The sequence below is a fragment of the Lissotriton helveticus genome, chromosome 4_1, assembly GCF_964261635.1.
Source record: "Lissotriton helveticus chromosome 4_1, aLisHel1.1, whole genome shotgun sequence".
Lineage (NCBI taxonomy): Eukaryota > Metazoa > Chordata > Amphibia > Caudata > Salamandridae > Lissotriton > Lissotriton helveticus.
Window position 1 is genome coordinate 1,878,116,506 of NC_136063.1, and position 19,854 is coordinate 1,878,136,359.

Here is a 19,854-nt window from a genome sequence, read left to right on the forward strand (position 1 = left end):
AAGAGTGACACATTGCTTGTTTTTTGATGCTGCAGTTGCCGCTAGGAACTTTTGTTGCATTTACAGGTACTTTGGGCTAAAAATGACGCAACTGTGGATTATTTTGACTCAAACCCTAGGACTTTTTTTAAATCATATTCTTGAACTGTGTATGTTGGATTTTTGGCGTTTTGGTCTTTTGTAGTTTTGATAAAAATTATGTATTTTTCTAAACTAGTGTGGAGTCAATCTTTGTGGTGTTTTCACTGTGTTACTGTGAGTGTTGGTACAAATACTTTGCACATTGCCTTTGGTAAGCCTGTCTGCTCGTGCCAAGCTACCAAGGGGATGAGCAGGTGTTATCTAAAGAGTGTATCCCCCTTATCCTGACTAGAAGCAAGGGTCCCTCTTGGGACATTGGTACCTACCTCTGCCAACTAGAGACCCCCAGATCTAACAATAATCATCCTCAAAATTCTATGACCTTGATGGACAGACCATTCAAGCAAATCATGAAAAAGGTATGAAAGATAATGGATGAAGGGAGTTGATTAAAAGTCCACTGTCTCTGAACTCCCACTTATTGCACTTTTTAAAGAATTCAAAGCATAAGGTGTTCCAGACATATAAAGCTGTCCATAGCAAGATCTATAAATTAACCCCCAATATTTCTGTCCTAAGTCTACATTTGTAGGAGCTGGCATGGAGGGTGCATGGATGTATGTTACATCTGTGGTGGTTCTAGATATTGCTTAGATAAAAGTTGTCTCTGGCATGTTAAGACCTCCATCATGGAAAACAAGGAGTTCTGATTTTGAAGCAATTGATATATTTATGTTTATAGTCTTTGCCACTTTATTTTCCTTCCCTATCAGCAATTGCAATGGCCCAGAAGCCTAAATACAAGCTAGAATATGTGATGGTTGATTTAGAATTCGGCAGAAAGGGAGACTGCATTCTCACCCCAACGAACTCATGGTTCCTCTGCTGCAATTATAGGTGCAGAAACTGCAATGTTTCCTACAACAGAATCTCACCTGGCTCCATCTTTGGAAAGCCTTGACCTGACAACCCATCTAACACTGGGCCAACTGGTCATAGTGATAGGCACCCCACCCTATGTAGGGTAGGATGACAGTCACTCATTTCCCTGACCAGGTTTGCAATGCAACGCACCCCTCACAAATGTAGAAGAATCCTTGTACCTCAGCGTAATTGCTTTTTCCTTTTATCGTCCTGCTTTAGGAGTTTGTTTCATTGAAATAAAAAGGCATCCTTAATGGGGCCAAAACCTACTTCGTCAACTTAAGAGCATATGGACTCCTGTAGAACTCGAAGGCACTGAGAGTCCACTGACGCTGCAGCATCCTGCCAAAGTCTAAATTACCTCATTGGTACCTTTTCAAACGTCCAGATAAGTCTAAAGATATACAGCTCCACCGCCTACTTAAGGAAAAAATGTTGGTATCTTACTATACCTTTACCACCCTCTACCACACTCTAATTTATAATGTCTGACCTCCCGTATAGACTCTCCATTCTACAGAATATGAAATGATGACACTTTTGCATCATATGTGTAGGTGTCATGCCACCTTACCTTTCAATATACTCCTCCAACACCAACTGAAAGAAATCTACCTCCTCCTTTGCCACACTAAGCTATCTCCTCACTCAGTAGAAAAAAAGTACCCAGCGTTTTGCCATGACCCAATCCCATCTTCCACACAGAGCAATATCAGGCAACAAATAATTTGCTCCTCATTCCCTAATGTTGTTCATGCTTATTACCAACAATCATTGGCAAAGCTAATAGATCTAGCATTGTCCACCAGCCTTTTGTCAATTCTTGTTTTGTCACTGTTTTTGATTTAAAAAAAATTGGTTCTGAAAGCTGCCAGGTGTTTGTCGATCCAATAAAAAACATTGACTAGATACAAAAATGTTTTTTGCTTTCAAAAAGTACACATTACCATAGTATTCCCTGGCACTGAAAGGAACTACTTTGTGTGTGGATGTGCTAACTATGAAAGGGGAGAATGTTGTAGCTCATAGTAAAGTCAGCCAACGGCAGATGTGGGCTGGTGCAGTGCCTCTTGATGTAGGCTTGAGTTGGTTGGTGAAAAAGGTGAATGGCAAACCACAGACAGATGGATGAACTGCGGCTAAAAAACCCTATTAGTAACTATGTAAAGGAATGGGTGGTACAAGCAGCAGTGGCCTCCTGATGAGGGCCCCGGCACTTATTTGTTTTACAAATTAAGTACTGCCGATCAAAGGAGCAATCTGACTGTCGTGTTAACAATTGTTTCTGGGATGTACAAACTGAACAAAGTTAAGAGCAATGATACTGACTGCTGCAGCAACTTGCCCTCCGTGTCTACTATCTTCATATAATGCTTCTACCTTTGCTTGTTAATTTCTATAGACGTTTTTGTTTTTATTCTCTTCTCTCTACCATGAGTGCTAATGTCTACAACGTTACGTTCTGTTCTGCTATTTTCTGTTCCGTTCTTTTACATGCCAGGTGATTTAAAGGAATGGGATGACATTTTGGTGCTCGGGCAAATCTAGAGCAACCCAGAGTCGGTATGAGTAAGAGGTACTGAGCGTGAGAAAGCTACATCGTCAAGGCCTTTCCAAAGGGCCAATGATCTCAGGAATTATTAGCTTTTCTCCAATAAATGCTGACTGTATACAGGAGGTACTGTCTCCTGATAGAGCCTACTTAGTCTGCAAGATAAGAACGAGCCTGGCAATAAAAAATCCTTTGGCATCTGAGGGTGAAAAATATCTGAACTTTTTTTTTCATCAGCATTGGGGGGTAATTCTGCACTGCTCTGCTAAAACTATTCATGCACAGATCAGATAAGATGATTAATTAAATCAATGCCAACTTGATGAAACACAATACACATATAATGAGTCAGGTTTCACACAAACATTTGCAAAACTCAGTTAATCGTTGTCAGTAAATGGCATGACGCATGAGTGAAAATTGTCAAGGGATGAATATACATTTGTAAATTGGTTTACATTTACTCACATTACGCCAGTTCGGTGTAATTTTGCGTGGGATTAAATCGTCTCCCGTGGGCCGGGGTGGGATTGCATCAAAAGTCGTTGAACAACACCCGTTTATGGTTATTTTCAAACTTTTGCTTTGTCCAGTTCCCACACTGGAACTCTCAGAGATTTACCTCTGTAAAGGAAAGGAGGTAATCTAAAACCAGGAAGCAAGTGGGGAAACAACAACCCCAAAATGTATGATGGTGTGGAAAAAGCCTTTCTTTGTGGGTTAAATAAAAGTATATTTCTCACGGAGAAAATGAAACAAAAATTGCAAGTGCAGGTTTTCATATAGGCATAAAGATGTGGACATCGCAAATACAATTTAGCCAAGACCGCTGATAGGTCGAACTCGCATGAAACTAATTCTCCACATCTGATTGCTTCTCTTGTACTGTTATACCCTTAAACCAATAACAATGTTTTGAAATGAAAAAGATGCTGTCCCTCGTCGCAGCCTTCTCTAGTTTCCAATGTTGCATTCAGTTTATCTCTGTAGCACATCTTTTCAACATCTGCCCTCCAATTATACCACACCCATGATTCTCTACACATTTTTATGCCTAATCGCCAAAATCCGTATCTGTTGTTATTCATCGATTTATTGCAATGGGAAACTCTTCCGGAGGAAGGGCGGCCAAACTCAACAGTTGTACAAATCAAACCAGGAAATGCATTCCTTGCAAGCAAACGCACGACCAACAAAATATAATTCATTCCAGAAAACATGCGGGCAGCCGTTCTGCAGCAGCCCCTTCTGAACGTTGAAAACAGCAAGCATGTGTTTTTAAAGAGTTCCGTATAAAACCTCCCGGTTAAGCCACCTTTTATCTAAAGAACCTTTGATGCTTCTTTAAAATTCTTTCTACGGATATTTCACTTACCAAACCCAGCCACGGCTCCGATTCTTCTCCGGAACGAATGAGTGAGCAGTGTAGCTACTTCTGAATATATTTTGTTACGGAGACGCTTAAGGCGTGGCTTCGAGGAACACCGCGGATCCCGGTTTCTTGGGAACTGTTTTTCATGACACTTAGTTCAGGAATAGGCCTCGTTCCCGGTCACGTACAGGGATGCGCATGTGGTTCACAGATGTAATGATGAAACAATTCATGAGGGTAGGGGTCTGCCATCGAGGTTACATCCCTGAACTCACAGGGATTCTGAAAAATCCAAGCATCACTCAAGGAACTACTGTCACAAATGAGCAACGTCCATTCAGCAGGAGAGTGGTAAGGGTGTAGTGTGTCTCTGATGTTGCATTTAGGAGCACACTGTCACAAATATATTACTATCTCATGGTGTGGTAGCACACTCAATCAATCAATCATTTGTAGAGCGCACTACATTCCCGTGAGGGTCTCAAGGCGCTAGGGGGACGGGGGTGGGGGGGGCTGCTGCTACTCAAAGAGCCAGGTCTTGAGAAGTCGTCTGAATGACAGCAGGTCCTGGGTCTGACGTAGGCCGGTAGGGAGAGTGTTCCAGGTCTTGGCGGCGAGGTAGGAGAAGGATCTGCCTCCGGCGGTAGTTTTCCGGATGCGTGGTACTGTAGCGAGGGCGAGGTTGACTGAGCGGAGGCTGCGGGTGGGGGTGTAGAAGCTGAGTCGACCGTTAAGGTATGCTGGTCCGGCGTTGTGTAGGGCTTTGAGTGCATGGATGAGGAGTTTGAAGGTGAGCCTCTTGTTGACGGGGAGCCAATGCAGGTTTCTCAGGTGGGGTGTGATGTGGTTGCATCGGGGGACGTCAATGACCAGTCGTGCCGAGGCGTTCGGGATGCGTTGGAGCCGTCTCAGGAGCTTGGTTGTTGTTCCTGCGTAGAGGGCGTTCCCGTAGTCCAGTCTGCTGGTGACGAGGGCCTGGGTGACGGTTTTCCTCGTGTCGGAGGGGATTCAATTGAAAATCCTGCGGAGCATTCGGAGGGTGTTGAAGCAGGAAGCGGAGATGGCGTTGACCTGCTTGGTCATGGAGAGGGCAGAGTCGAGGATGACCCCCAGATTGCTTGCGTGGTCGGTGGGTTCTGGGGGTGTTCCTAGCGATGTTGGCCACCAGGACTCGTCCCAGGCTGAGAGGGTGGAGCCGAGGATGAGGACCTCTGTCTTGTATGAATTCAGCTTCAGTCTGCTCTCCTTCATCCATTCGGCGATGGCCTTCATTCCTCTGTGGAGGTTGGTTTTGGCGGTGCGGGGGTCTTCGGTGAGGGACATGATCAGCTGTGTGTCGTCGGAGATGATGTTGAGGCTGTGCTGTCGGGCGACGTGGGCGAGTGGTGCCATGAAGATATTGAACAGTGTCGGGCTGAGGGATGATCCCTGTGGAACGCGGCAGATGATCTCGGTGGTCTTGGAGCGGAAGGGTGGGAGGCGGACGCTCGGGGATCTGCCAGAGAGCGAGATGTGGTCCAGGCCAGGGCCTTCTCTTTATTTATTTATTTTGAAAGTTTTATATAGCGCGGACAAGATCCTTGCAGATATCAGAGCGCTTTACAAAGAGAAGTACATGAGGGAGCATGGTTAACAGATAAATCAATAGGTCAATTAATACAAATAGGTGGCAACTAAGCCCAACATGACATGAGTACAGAATGGTACAAATAGGTGGCTACAAAGCCAAACATGTGAGTAATAAGACAGTTCATACAAATAATCAAAAGGTTCAAACATGTAGTATAGATCGGTGCAGAGTACTAACAGTGGTCAAGATAATATTTCAGGTGTATTTAGCCATGAGGATAGCTTTTACTTCATTTTTAAAGAGTGTGGTGGAAGAGATAAGCCTGGTTTCGGGCGGGAGAGAGTTCCAGATCCTAGGCGCCATTCCCGAGAAGGAGCGCTTATATGTTTTTTCCTTCCGGAATCTTCGAGGTTTCAACAGAAGATTGTTTGTGCCTCTGGTGTTTCTAGCTCCTCCAGAGATTGTCAGTTTCTGAGCGAGGTATCCGAGTGAGTTTAGATGTACCGCCTTGTGTGTCATGCAGGCGATTTTCAGATGTATTCTAGCTTCAAATGGCAGCCAGTTCAGGGATTTCAAGTCAGGGGTAATATGGGAGTGTTTTTTTGACCCAGTGATGAGTCTCGCTGCAGCGTTTAGAGAAGCTCTTAGGGGTGCGGTTGTAGTTAGGGGGAGTCCACAGAGGGCGATGCTGCCGTATTCAATTCGAGGAATGACTAGTGCTTGTACTGCCGTTTGGAAGTCTTTGGCTGGGAGGTAGGGTTTAAGTTTCCTCAGAGTGCTGATCTGGAAGTTTGCTCCCTTTGTTGCCTTGCTGATATGTTGCTGCATGTTCAAATTGGTGTCGAGTGTTATGCCTAGGGATTTTGCTGAGTCCACGATGGTGGGTTGGACATTGAGTGCGGTTAGGTCTTTAAGCCAAATTTGAGTGGTGGAGACCTTCGCTGGAGGTGAGATCAGAAGGAACTCTGTTTTCAGGGAATTGAGTTTGAGATGATTATCTGCCAGCCAGGATTGGGTGCATCTGATCGTTGAGTTCAGGAGTAAGATGTCCTTGGGGGACTGTAATTTGAGATAAAGTTGGGTATCATCTGCGTACATGTGAAAGTGTACATTGGATGCTTGTAGCAAGGTGGTGAGCGGTTCCATGACTAGGTTGAACAGAGTTGGGGATAGAGAGGATCCTTGGGGGACACCTAGCGTTACGGGTATTGGCGAAGACATCAGGTTGTTGCTCTTGAATTTCTGCGACCTGTTGTGAAGAAAGGAGGTGAACCACTTGAGAACAGTTCCAGATAAGCCCATTCTTGTGTTTAGGAGCTCAAGTAGATTCTCATGTTTAACGGTATCAAATGCTGAGGAGAGATCAAGGAGGATGGGGAGGCAGGTGTCGTTTTGGTCTAGCATTTGAAGTGCGTCGTCAATTATGTGAGTCATAGCCGTTTCTGTACTGTGCCCCGCTCGGAAGCCTGACTGGTGCGGGTTGAGGAGATCAAATTGTTCAATGTGTTTAGACAATTGTAGTTGTGCGCATTTTTCCAGCAGATTGGCGAGAGTGGCAATATTGGTAATGGGACGGTAATTGTTGAGATCAGAGGGGTCGGCTGTAGGTTTCTTTAGGAGAGGTGTGACCTGACCAACTTTTAGGGAGTCAGGTATGCTTCCTTGTTGGAGAGAGCTGTTGATAATTTTAGTCCAGAGAGGGATAAGAAAGGGGGTAAAGTCTTTTACTGCTGCAGCAGGCAGGGGGTCCGTGAGGTGGTTGGATGGTTTCAGGGTGCTGAGCAGTTTGCCAATTTCTTCTTCTGAGTTTGTGCCAAAGGTTGACCATGTGGCATTGTTTTTTGGTTCAGTGGCTGCTAGGCGCTGGGCGTTGGAGTAGAGGCTTGCGTCAATGAGGAGATCGCTCTTTATGTTGTCAGTTTTTTGGGTAAAGAAAGCAGCGAAGTCTTCACAGGATGGTGCCTCACGCGCAGTGATGAGTGGTTGGGGTTGATCCTTGGATTGTGATCTGATTAGCTCAAACAGTTTTCTCGGACGTTTTTTTGCTTGGTCGAGCTGGAGGCTGAAGAAGTCTGATTTTGAGCGTTTTATTTTCCTGAAGTAGGCGTTTCTCTTTTTCTTCAGATTTTTTAGGTGCATTGCCGAGGGAGCTGATCTCCAGGTACGCTCTGCCATTCGCATGTCTCGTCTATCATCATTGAGTCTCCCGTCGTACCATGGATTAGAGATTTTAGTTGAGGCTCTTTTTAGCTGCATAGGAGCAGCCTCATTAATTATAGAGGTCATAGCGTTGAGATAATGGTCAGTCAGTGTTTGAACGTCCGTATCGCCTGTCGGTGGCAGTAAGAGATTGCACCTGTTAGGGGGTAGAGAGTCTGGGTTGAGTTTTTTCATGTCTCTTTTCCAGACTTTGGGTTTGGGTACTTGAGCCGGGTTAACTTTAACTTTTTCATTGATAAAGAATGTGACAGTATGATGATCTGACTAGTCACAGGGTTGGATGGAGTCGAGTTGGATAGATTCCTCTTTGGAGATGATCAGGTCGAGGATAGAACATTTCTCGTGGGTCGGGCTGTTGCATATTTGGGTTAGGTTGAGGGCATCGAGGACGTTTTTAAGACTATTTACCACCGCGTCCTTGCAATCATTCCAGTGGAGGTTGAAGTCACCAAGGTATATTTGGGTGAGCTGCCGTCCGGAATTGGTTGAGATCATATCCATGATTTGTTGGGAAAAGGTGAAGTTGTCCCTGGGTGGGTGGTAGATGCTGTGAAGAGAGCATATCGGTTTGCCCTCACTGATAATGTCAAGGCAGATGTATTCCCAGGTTGTTGGGGATGGTAGGGAGGTAGAATTGACTTTCTGAACAGAGAGATTATTCCTGTAGATGCATGCGATTCCACCACCTAATTTGCCTACTCTGTCTAGCCTGATAATGTGGTAGTTGGGAGGAACCAGAATGTCCATTATAGGTGTCGAAGATTCAGTTAGCCAGGTTTCGGTCAAGATGATTAGGTCAAGGTCCGTTGATAAGAGGAGATCAGCAATAGCGGCAGAGTGTTTCGAGGCCAATCTACAGTTGAGGAGAGTGCATTTGAGACGAGGAGTGTTGAGAGTGGTAGACGGTTCTAGAGAGAGAGGGACTTTTCTAAGGTTATTCGGGATGGAGAATCTGCTGTTTAGTGTGGGGGGTCTAAGGGGATTTGAGTGTATCGTGGGAATGTTGAGGTGTGGGGTCGTTGTGTTATTTTGGGGGGCTGGGTCATAGGAGCGGAGAAGGGTGAGTGTGTCGCGGTCAGAAGTAGAGTTGTGGGTGCGACGAGGGCGGTTGTTGCGATTGCTAGCTGGGAGTGAAGTCAGGTTGGGGAGAGTTGAGTGGGAGAGTTAGTCGGAAGGGTGGGGGACCCGTTGGGCGGGGAGGTGTAGTTGTGTGAGGGGTTGTAGGGACGACGAGGGGGATGAGGGGCCCCGTTGGGCGGGGAGGTGTAGTTGTGTGATGGGTTGTCGGGATGACGAGGGGGACGAGGGCAATTGCTGCGCCTATGGGCAGTAATTGACGCCCGGTTTGGGGCGTGTTGAGTGAGGGAGTCAGCTGGAGGGGTAGGGGACAAGTTGAGAGGGGAGGTGGGTGCAGGGTGTATGGGGTGGGCGGCGAGTAGTTCCTTGATGTTGTGTATGTCTTCTTTGATCTGGGTAAGGGTGGCCATGATGATGTCCATCGTGGGGTAGGTGGTGGAGGTGGGGGCGGCAGTCAGAGGTGAATGGCTGACCAGGGAATTTGTGTGCAGGTGGGAGCGTGGGCTGGTGTTCGAGGTGGTATGCGTTGTGTTGGTGTACGGGCAGGTGTTAGGGAGGAGAGATGTTTTGGGCGGGAGGGGTGTGGATGAGGTAGGGAGGATGTTGGTGGTATGAGTGAGGGCATTGGTGGTCGGCGGGGGGTCAGGGTGTAGGCTGGGAGACTGATAGTCGTGGTGGGGGAGCAGGAAGGGTAATGGGGGCTGAGAGTAGGAGGGGAAATGGGATAGGGGATGGTCCTGTTGTGGGGAGGGGGAGTTGAATTAAGAGAGGAGGTGTGTTCTGCATCGTTAGTTAGAGGGTAATGGGGACTGAGAATGGGGGGGGATGAAGGAGGGGATTTGTCGCAGTGCGTGTTGTTCTGGTGCAGGACTATGTTAGGTGTGTTGTGTGTGAGAGCTGTGCTGTTAGGGGTGAGCGGAGTGATGATGCCCGCTGTAGGTGTGAGAGGAGTGTTGATGGTATGTGTGGAGGTCTGGGTGTTGTTAAAAGGGGTGGGGGTGTGAGTGGTGTAAGAGGGGGAGCGATCTGTGTCTGTGTTTGAGGCGTGTGTTACAACTGCATGGTGCTGAACTGAGCTAGAGGGGTTGTGGGTGGGAGATGGGCGATCAGGGGTGGTAGGTGTGTCCCTGATTGAGGAGTATGTGGCTGTGAGGTCATGGTTGGTGGGACTGGAGGGGATATGAGTGGATTCCGGCGTCATGGAGGCGTGCTGGTAGGGTGCGGTAGCTTGTTTTCTTTCCAGTAAAGAATTGGCTTGGTAGTTTGGTCTGCCCTGTTCCCATGATGCACTGGGCCAGGGTCAGACTAATTTGCATGTAGCCAGGTTCTGAACTGGGATGGTGCAGTGAGCTAAAAAACGGTGATGGATCAAGTCCTGATCTTTTGACTGGGTAGGAGTGTTCTGCTTAATTCAGATACTCTGTCCATCACCACCCCCTTTTGAATTGTTTTGGCCACCACAAGTGCGGAAGGGTATGCTCAGATGTGAGTCCCTTGCTCACTGCACCATCAGGATTCAAGCAAGCCGGGCCGAAGACGGCTGTAATGCCAGAAACCCCCGGAAGCTTGTTTCCTTTCCAGTAAAGAATTGGCTTGGTAGTTTGGTCTGCCCTGTTCCCATGATGCACTGGGCCAGGGTCAGACTAATTTGCATGTAGCCAGGTTCTGAACTGGGATGGTGCAGTGAGCTAAAAAACGGTGATGGATTGTTGGACAGGCCACATGAAGGGCCGCTCTCCCCCGGCCCAACCAGGCCCGAACCAGCCACGCAAGTACCACACACCATCATTGCACGTCCACTGTCCCCGCAGGGACCCCTACACTCGAACCTGTTGACTGCGTAGGCCGACCCACTACCGGCCTGCGCGCCCATCCTGGGCGCCATCTTGGACACTCCACCACGAGGCCGCCTGGCCCCCGATCGACCTCAACCCTGGGCCTGGCCAGGCCTCAGACATTCCGGCACCAACATCCACCCAGGAGGTGAGCGGGCTACTTGGTCAGTCAATGGGAGCAGGAGGTGTCGATGGCTCTCCCCCGCCAAGTGCCGCTCGCCCATCGCCTCCCCGGGCGCTGGCTCCACCCCCCTGCTGGGTGTCTGAACCCCCTCATCCCGGACCTCCCGACCTCCAAGTGCGAGGGTCCGGACATCAAAGCACACCAGCCCTATAACTGGGGCAGCTCCAGAGCAGGAGGGTAGTTGTATCTTGGAGTCGAGAGACGCAAAGAAGAACTCATCCTTGACGGACTACTGGCGCTGCCGTAGCTCTGCCTTGTGCACCCTCGTCTTGCCTGCTGGCGCTGCCGCGGCTTTGGGAACCACCCTACCCTTCATCATCGTCGGGACCTGCTGGCGTGGCCGCGGACCGTTGTAACCACCACCTTCATCGGGACCTGCTGGCTCTGCCGCGGACCGTCGTCTTCCTTCATCCATCTCGGGACCTGCTGGCTCCGCCGCGGCCCGTTCATCTACACCACCGAGCTCGAGGATTGAGAGCTATTTTCCATCTTTTGGTAACAAGACTGTCCCGCTACCCTTTTCCCAAACAGAGACCAGAATAGAGGGGACCCCTGAGTCCAGACCTCCTTGTACCATTCTACCGTACGTGAAGAATTGTCTATAAAGTATCGTTGAACTTTATCATTGTGTGGTGTCCGTCTGTGGGGGGGAAGTTACTTGTCTGTACGATTCACTGGAGACGGCTCTCCCCGGAGACCTCTCCCCGTATCCTCGGCCGACCCTCCCGGTCCGTCTAACATTGGTGGCCAGCGACGGGATCCGAATCACCGCATAAACCGTACAGAGAGTAGCTCACCCCACGGCGAATCACGATGTCAACTAAAGACAGCGGATCAACGGAGAAATTCCAGATGGAGAAATTGGGCGAGTACAGCCATCGTGAACTTAAACAGTTCTGTATCGAATTAGGTATCGCTACCACCGGACTAAATACCAAAGATGACTTTAAGCAGGCCCTGGAATCTTGGGCAGAAACCGGGGCTGCCGGAACCCCCGATCAAGACATCGCAGCACAAACCCCCATGGCCCCTGAAGAACGAAGAACGGGTCTCTCGCCAGACGAGATCCAGGAACGAGAAAGAACCCGACTACACGAGCTGGAAATGGCCCGGCTCAAAATGGACGTTGAACTAAAGTTGGCCGAACAGAAAATCAACTTAGAGCACCTGCGTCTCCGAGAAGAAAGAGAGGAGAAACAGAGACAAAGGGAGCTCGAGGAAAAGAAACTGGCATATGAACATGAGCGGAAATTAGCTGAAATCGACCTACGCAAACAGAATAAAGAAACAGGGGTGCCCGAGCAACCCCACACTCCAGGGGCAACAGAGAAGAAGGTACACATCCCCAAGGATGTCGTTCGAGAATACTTCCGAGAGGACGACATCCAGCAATGGTTTAAGGCCTATGAAATCGCTATGACTGCACACCGGATCGATAGAAGCGATTGGGGGGCCGGTCTGTGGGGGAGATTCCTCAATGAGGGCCGCGACGCCCTGCTGCAACTCCCGGACCAGCAGATGACCTCCTATGACCATATGAAAGCTGCACTCCTCACCCGCTATGGCCTCACACCCGAGATGTACCGTCAGAGGTTCCGAGACTGCACCCGCATCCCAGGTACAACTTGGGTGGACTATGTCAATTACTTTAGCCGAGCCTTCGAGGGCTGGATCAAAGGAAGCAAGGTCACAACCTACGAACAACTGTTCAATCTTATGGTATGGGAGCATCTGTCGAACAATTGCTTCATTGAACTTCGCCAGCACCTCCTCGACAGCAAGTTAACGGATCCCCGGCAGCTCGCAGCCGAAGCAGACCGGTGGGAGATCACCAGAGTGAGTCGAAATGGGTCCTCCGAACAGAACCGGAACAACAATGGTCAGCACCGTCCCCGAGGAGGTGGAGGCCAAGGACGCGGAAGAAGCAACGCTCCGGTCACCCCCACTACCAGCCCCACCCCCCCGGCCAGCCGGGGCAGCACCCCAGCGCGACCGGGACATCGAGCCAATGTTACCTGCCATCGTTGTCAACGAGTCGGACACTATGCAAACGACCCAAACTGCCCCCAGTACCAGAGCCCAAGACCCCGCCAAGTAGCCGCTGCTGCTCTGGGGGAGGAACGGATCTCAGAGGAACAAGAAGAATATGAACAGGAACACCAAGAATGGGAGCCGGCCGCCATGGCTCTCGCCTGCCTAGGGGGGAGAGACATGGTCCCGCGGGTCCCCCTACCCGCTAATACCCAGAAGTACAGCCAATGGGTGGGCATCAATGGACGCCGGGCTGAAGCCCTTCGTGACACTGGGGCCAGTGTAACAGCCGTCCGCTGTCACCTGGTGACCCTCGAACAATACTTACCAAACATTCTCTGCCCTGTACGTTCAGCCGATAACTCAGAAAGTCTGTGCCGGATGGCCTGCGTCCCCTTCGAATGGGGAGGGGTCTCCGGCATGTTGAAGGTGACGGTCCGAGATGATGCCCCCGTAGACTGCCTCCTGGGTAATGACCTGGAAAGCTCTCCATGGGCAGCAGTCGAACGAAAAGAGCACCTGGGGATGCTGGGCGTCCCGGACTGGGCGTGCGTCACCACCCGGTCCATGACCGCCCGTGCCAACACCCGCCCAGAGGAACTCGAATGGCCGGCGCCACCGCCTCCGGTCGCCCCCGCCGAAACCACCGACCGTGACGTCCCCCCCGAACCAGCTCAACCTCCAGACCTCGCTAACCTCGACCAGTGGCCTCAAGAGGGGGGGCCCACGCAAGAGCAATTTCGCCAAGAACAAAAGACCTGTCCCTCCCTCGAGGGACTCCGCCAGCAAGCGCTAGCCCAAAGCGCAGGGGATACCTCCGGAACTCACTGGGTCTACTGGGACAATGATCTGCTGTACAGTGAGCAAAGAATCGCGGAGCTGGGGGCCAGCCGAGTCCTAGTGGTACCCCTCCGTTTTAGAGACTTTCTGCTAAACCTGGCCCACGATGTCCCCCTGGCAGGACACTTGGGTCAAGACAAAACCTATAGCCGCCTGGTGACCCACTTCTTCTGGCCCAAAATGAGGGACAATGTACACCAGCATTGCCGATCTTGCCCCACGTGCCAAGCCAGTGGGAAGAGCGGCCGCAAACTGAAAGCCCCCCTGCAACCTTTTCCCGTGGTCACCACCCCGTTCGAGAGGGTCGGAATCGATATCGTGGGGCCCCTGGACCCGCGCACAAAACAAGGCCATCGATTCATCCTGGTGCTAGTGGACCACGCCACCCGCTACCCGGAGGCTGTCCCCCTGCGGACTGTGACAGCCCCGGTAGTCGGCCGGGCTCTGATGGGGATCTTCTCCCGGGTGGGCTTCCCCCGGGAGGTCGTCAGTGACAGAGGCACGAACTTTATTTCGAAATATATGAAATCTCTCTGGCAACAGTGCGGGGTTACCTACCGGTTCACGACCCCCTATCACCCTCAAGGAAACGGACTCGTTGAGCGGTTCAACCGCACGCTCAAAGGGATGATCGGGGGGTTGGAAGAGCCCCTCCGTCGCCAGTGGGATGTACTGTTGCCGTGCCTTCTCTTCGCATATCGAGAGGTTCCCCAGAAGTCCCTGGGCTTCAGCCCATTTGAACTGCTATATGGACACCCCGTGCGCGGGCCGCTCAGCCTAGTTAAGGAAGGCTGGGAGATGCCCCCTCTAAAGAACCCACCAGATGTTTTCCGCTACCTCCTAACACTCCGCAACCAGACCCGGCGATTCCGAGAACTAGCAAAAGCCAACCTAGAGGCCAGTCAGGAGGACATGAAAAGGTGGTATGACCGAAATGCCTCCTCCGTCGAATTTGAACCTGGGCAACAGGTATGGGTGATGTCCCCCACTGAACCCTGCGCCCTACAAGACAAGTGGACAGGGCCCTTCAAAGTGGTCGAGCGCAAGGGTCCGGCTACCTATCTCATCGACTTGGAATCTTCCTGGAACCCCCTCCGGGTCCTCCACGCTAACAGACTGAAACCGCACTTTGTACGGACAGAACTCAGCCTCCTGATGGCCACAGACAATGGGGCTGAAGAGGACTCCGAGCCCCTCCCGGACCTCCTACGAACGCGGGAGAAAGACGGTTCCGTAGATGGGGTCCGACTCTCAGAGGCCCTCACCCGAGAGCAACACCAGGAGTGCCAAGTTCTCCTGTCACAATTCGCCAGCCTGTTCTCCCTCACCCCAGGTGTCACTTCCTGGTGTACGCACGATGTGGACACGGGGGACAGCCCCCCTATCCGCCACCGGGCCTACCGCGTGCCAGATCGGGTACGGGCCTGCATCCAGGAGGAAGTAGCCAAAATGCTCACGCTCGGGGTCATCGAGCCCTCAGACAGCCCCTGGGCCAGCCCTGTAGTACTGGTCCCCAAAGCAGCTGCCCCCGGCACCACACCAGAACTCCGGTTCTGCGTCGACTACCGGGGCTTGAATGCGGTCACCAGGACAGACGCACATCCCATCCCCCGGGCAGATGAACTAATCGACCGCATGGGAGCTGCCCGCTACCTCAGTATCTTCGACCTGACGGCGGGCTACTGGCAAATCGGCCTCACACCCCGGGCACAAGAACGTTCTGCCTTTTCCACGCCCGATGGCCATTACCATTTCACAGTCATGCCCTTCGGCATGAAGAATGCCCCAGCAACGTTCCAACGGCTCGTCAATCAGGTCCTGGCGGGGCTCGAAGGATTCAGCGCCGCCTACTTAGACGACATCGCTGTATACAGCAACCAGTGGTCCGAGCACCTCCACCACCTCCGAGCAGTACTGCACGCCCTTCAGCAAGCTGGCCTCACGATCAAGGCCAGCAAATGTCAAATTGGGCAAGGGTCTGTAACCTACCTCGGGCACCAGGTGGGAAGCGGCCTGGTGGCCCCTCTGCAGCTAAAAATTGCCGCCATCCAGTCCTGGCAGCCCCCCACTACCCAGACCGAGGTACGAGCCTTCCTGGGCCTCACGGGCTATTACCGAAGGTTCGTGAAAGACTATGGTACTATCGTGAGGCCCCTCACAGAGCTCACGTCAAAAAATCAGCCCCAGAAAGTCAACTGGACCCCAGAGTGTCAAGCTGCATTTGAACAATTGAAAGCCGCCATGTGCTCCACCCCTGTGCTCCAGGCCCCCGACTACAGCCGGGAGTTCATCGTCCAGACGGATGCCTCCGACCATGGCATTGGGGCAGTCCTGTCCCAAGTGAACACCGAAGGCCATGACCAGCCGGTGGCCTTCATCAGCCGGCGACTCCTACCACGGGAACAACGCTGGAGCACCATAGAGAGGGAGGCCTTCGCGGTGGTATGGGCCCTCAAGAAGCTCCGGCCCTACCTTTTTGGCACACCCTTTCGGGTACAGACCGACCACCGACCCCTGCAGTGGCTGATGCAGATGCGGGGGGAAAACCCGAAGTTGCTACGCTGGTCCATCTCCCTACAAGGGATGGACTTCACAGTTGAACATCGGCCTGGGCCCGATCACGCCAACGCAGATGGCCTGTCCCGGTTCTTCCGCCTCGACGAGAAGAGTCCCCAAGAGAATGGGTAACTCTCCCCGCCTTCAGCTGGGGGGGACGCATGTTGGACAGGCCACATGAAGGGCCGCTCTCCCCCGGCCCAACCAGGCCCGAACCAGCCACGCAAGTACCACACACCATCATTGCACGTCCACCGTCCCCGCAGGGACCCCTACACTCGAACCTGTTGACCGCGTAGGCCGACCCACTACCGGCCTGCGCGCCCATCCTGGGCGCCATCTTGGACACTCCACCACGAGGCCGCCTGGCCCCCGATCGACCTCAACCCTGGGCCTGGCCAGGCCTCAGACATTCCGGCACCAACATCCACCCAGGAGGTGAGCGGGCTACTTGGTCAGTCAATGGGAGCAGGAGGTGTCGATGGCTCTCCCCCGCCAAGTGCCGCTCGCCCATCGCCTCCCCGGGCGCTGGCTCCACCCCCCTGCTGGGTGTCTGAACCCCCTCATCCCGGACCTCCCGACCTCCAAGTGCGAGGGTCCGGACATCAAAGCACACCAGCCCTATAACTGGGGCAGCTCCAGAGCAGGAGGGTAGTTGTATCTTGGAGTCGAGAGACGCAAAGAAGAACTCATCCTTGACGGACTACTGGCGCTGCCGTAGCTCTGCCTTGTGCACCCTCGTCTTGCCTGCTGGCGCTGCCGCGGCTTTGGGAACCACCCTACCCTTCATCATCGTCGGGACCTGCTGGCGTGGCCGCGGACCGTTGTAACCACCACCTTCATCGGGACCTGCTGGCTCTGCCGCGGACCGTCGTCTTCCTTCATCCATCTCGGGACCTGCTGGCTCCGCCGCGGCCCGTTCATCTACACCACCGAGCTCGAGGATTGAGAGCTATTTTCCATCTTTTGGTAACAAGACTGTCCCGCTACCCTTTTCCCAAACAGAGACCAGAATAGAGGGGACCCCTGAGTCCAGACCTCCTTGTACCATTCTACCGTACGTGAAGAATTGTCTATAAAGTATCGTTGAACTTTATCATTGTGTGGTGTCCGTCTGTGGGGGGGAAGTTACTTGTCTGTACGATTCACTGGAGACGGCTCTCCCCGGAGACCTCTCCCCGTATCCTCGGCCGACCCTCCCGGTCCGTCTAACATGGATCAAGCCCTGATCTTTTCACTGGGTAGGAGTGTTTTGCTTAATTCAGATACTCTGTCCATCACCACCCCCTTTTGAATCGGTAGGGTGCGGTGGCAGACTGCGTCGAAGGCGGCTGATAAGTCCAGGAGGATGAGGGCGGCTGTTTCTCCTTTGTTCATGAGGATCCTGATGTTGTTGGTGGCGGCAATGAGGGCGGTCTCAGTGCTGTGGTTGCTGCGGAAGCCGGAATGAGAAGGGTCCAGTATGTTGTTATCTTCAAGGTAGCGGGTCAGCTGGCCGTTGATGATCTTCTCCGTGACTTTCGCCGGGAAAGGGAGCAGGGAGATGGACGGGAAGTTCTTGAGGTCCTTGGGGTCCGCCTTGGGTTTCTTCAGTAGGGCGTTGATCTCTGCGTGCTTCCAGCTCTCCGGGAAGGTTGCTGTCTCGAAGGAGATGTTGATTGTTTTCCAGAGATGTGGTGCGATGGCTGTGCTGGCTTTGTTGAAAACGTGGTGTGGGCATGGGTCAGATGGGGATCCGGAGTGGATGGAGTTCATGGTCTTGGTGGTGTCTTCGTCGCTGACGTTGGACCAGGCGGTCAGGCGGCTGGTGCGGGTGGTGGTTGCAGGGGTGTTGGCTTCGGGGGCGGAGGCGGTGGTGGCAGTGTTGAAGCTGTTGTGGATGTCGGTGATCTTGCGGTGAAAGAAGGTGCCAGTGAGTCGCACAGGTCTTGCGATGGGGGAATTTCGGTGGTGTTGGAGCTGGGGTTGGAGAGTTTTGTCACGATGTTGAAGAGCTCTTTGCTGTTGTGTGCGTTGCTGTCTAGGCGGTCCTTGAAGGCAGTCCTCTTGGTGGTCCTGATGAGTTGGTGGTGTCTGCGGGTGGCGCTCTTGTGGGCTGTGTAGCTGTCTGGTGTTCGGTGGCGGACCCAGCTCTTCTCCAGCTTCTGGCAGGCGCACTTGGAGGTCCGGAGATCTTCGGTGAACCATGTGGCTTTCTTGTTGGTTTCATTGGCGGTGGGTGTCCTGAGTGGGGCGAGGGTGTCGGCGCGGCCATTGATCCACTGTTTGAGGTTGATGGCGGCGGTGTTGGTGTCAGTGGGGTCGGCGGGTGGTCCCAAGGCGAGGGTGGTGGTCAGTTGGACCTCGGTGACCTTTACCCCAGCAGCAGCGTGGCATCTGTTAGGTGCGGTGGTGTGTGGTGGGTTTCCTAAAGGTGAAGTGGACGCATCTGTGGTCGGTCCAGTGGGGTTCGGTGGTGTGGTTGAAGAAGACGTTGGTACTTGAGGAGAAGATGGGGTCCAGTGTGTGTCCAACGGCGTGGGTGGGAGTCGTCACAAGCTGTTTGAGTCTGAGGTTGGCGAGATTGTCGATCAGGGTGGTGGAGTTGGCGTCGTTGTTGTTCTCGAGGTGGAAATTCAGGTCCCCCAGGAGGATGTAGTCCGTGGAGGCGAGGGCGTGGGTGCTGACGATGTCGGCGATGGTGTCGCTGAACTGTGGTCGGGGTCCGGGTGGTCTGTAGATGAGTGTTCCTCTGAGGGTGGTGTTGGGGTCAGTGTGGATCTGAAAGTGCATGTGCTCAGCGGTGGTGAGGGTGTCGTCAGTGTTGGTCGAGACTCTGAGGGTGTTCTTGTGGATGATGGCGATTCCCCCCCACTACGTTAGTGCGGTCTCTGCGGGAGATCTTGTAGCCTTCTGGGATGGCTATGGCGATGTCTGGTGCCGAGGTGGTGTTCAGCCAGCTCTCCGTCAGGAAGGCGGCGTCGGGTGCGGTTGAGTCAAGGAGGTCCCAGAGTTTGATGGCGTGCTTGCGAGCGGAGCGGGTGTTGAGGAGAATGCATCGGAGGTGATTGTGTTCTCTGGATGATGGTTTGGTGGGCCGGATGCTATTGAAGCTGCAATTCCGGCAGGTGAAGGATCCTTGGGTGTGCTTCAGGGTGGCCCGGTAGCAGGAGTGAATGCGTCCTGGGTTGAGTGCGTGGAGGGTGCTGGTGTCGTATTTCAGTCTGGTGTTTTGGCGGCTCTGGGGTCCAGGGGTTCTGGCACTGGGTGCTGTCCAGGCACCGACGGGCACAGAATGGCTTGCCTTTGGCGTGCCTTTGGCGCGCAATCGTCACATCCTGGCAGTGGTCGCCATAAGAGGTGAGGAGGGAGGGAGGAGCAGCTGGGAGGCGGAAGAGGGGCGGCGAGGGGGGCATGGCCGTATGGGAACGGCCGGAACAGCTGGGCACAGAAGGCAAAAGCGGGGGGTGGGGGCTGGGAGGGTGCAGCTAAGGAGTGGAGTAAGGGAAAGGAAACAAAACAGAAATTGCGACAGTCAAAAAACAATAATTAACAAAAACGAGAGACAAACCACGGCTGATCTGGGCATGGGCTCGAACCCCAGTCAGGACAGCAGCAGCGGGGGAGAGCGCT

At 52.6% G+C, this 19,854-nt stretch overlaps 1 protein-coding gene across 4 annotated transcripts in view; it reads right to left on the reverse strand.

Annotated features, from left to right (window-relative positions):
• The window catches only part of IL13RA2 (interleukin 13 receptor subunit alpha 2), a 774,005-nt gene extending 769,981 nt beyond the window's left edge, over positions 1-4,024 (reverse strand). For 2 of the 4 annotated variants that reach the window (XM_078688528.1, XM_078688529.1), the window contains exons 1-2: positions 3,933-4,024; positions 3,026-3,181 (exon numbers count right to left, since the gene is read on the reverse strand). In XM_078688528.1, coding sequence (XP_078544654.1) covers positions 3,026-3,027 — 2 coding nt within the window. In that variant the 5' untranslated portion in view covers positions 3,028-3,181; positions 3,933-4,024. The remainder of the gene's footprint in view (positions 1-3,025; positions 3,182-3,932) is intronic. The other 2 variants (XM_078688531.1, XM_078688530.1) reach the window with 2 other exon arrangements.
• Between the last annotated feature and the right edge of the window lie 15,830 nt (positions 4,025-19,854).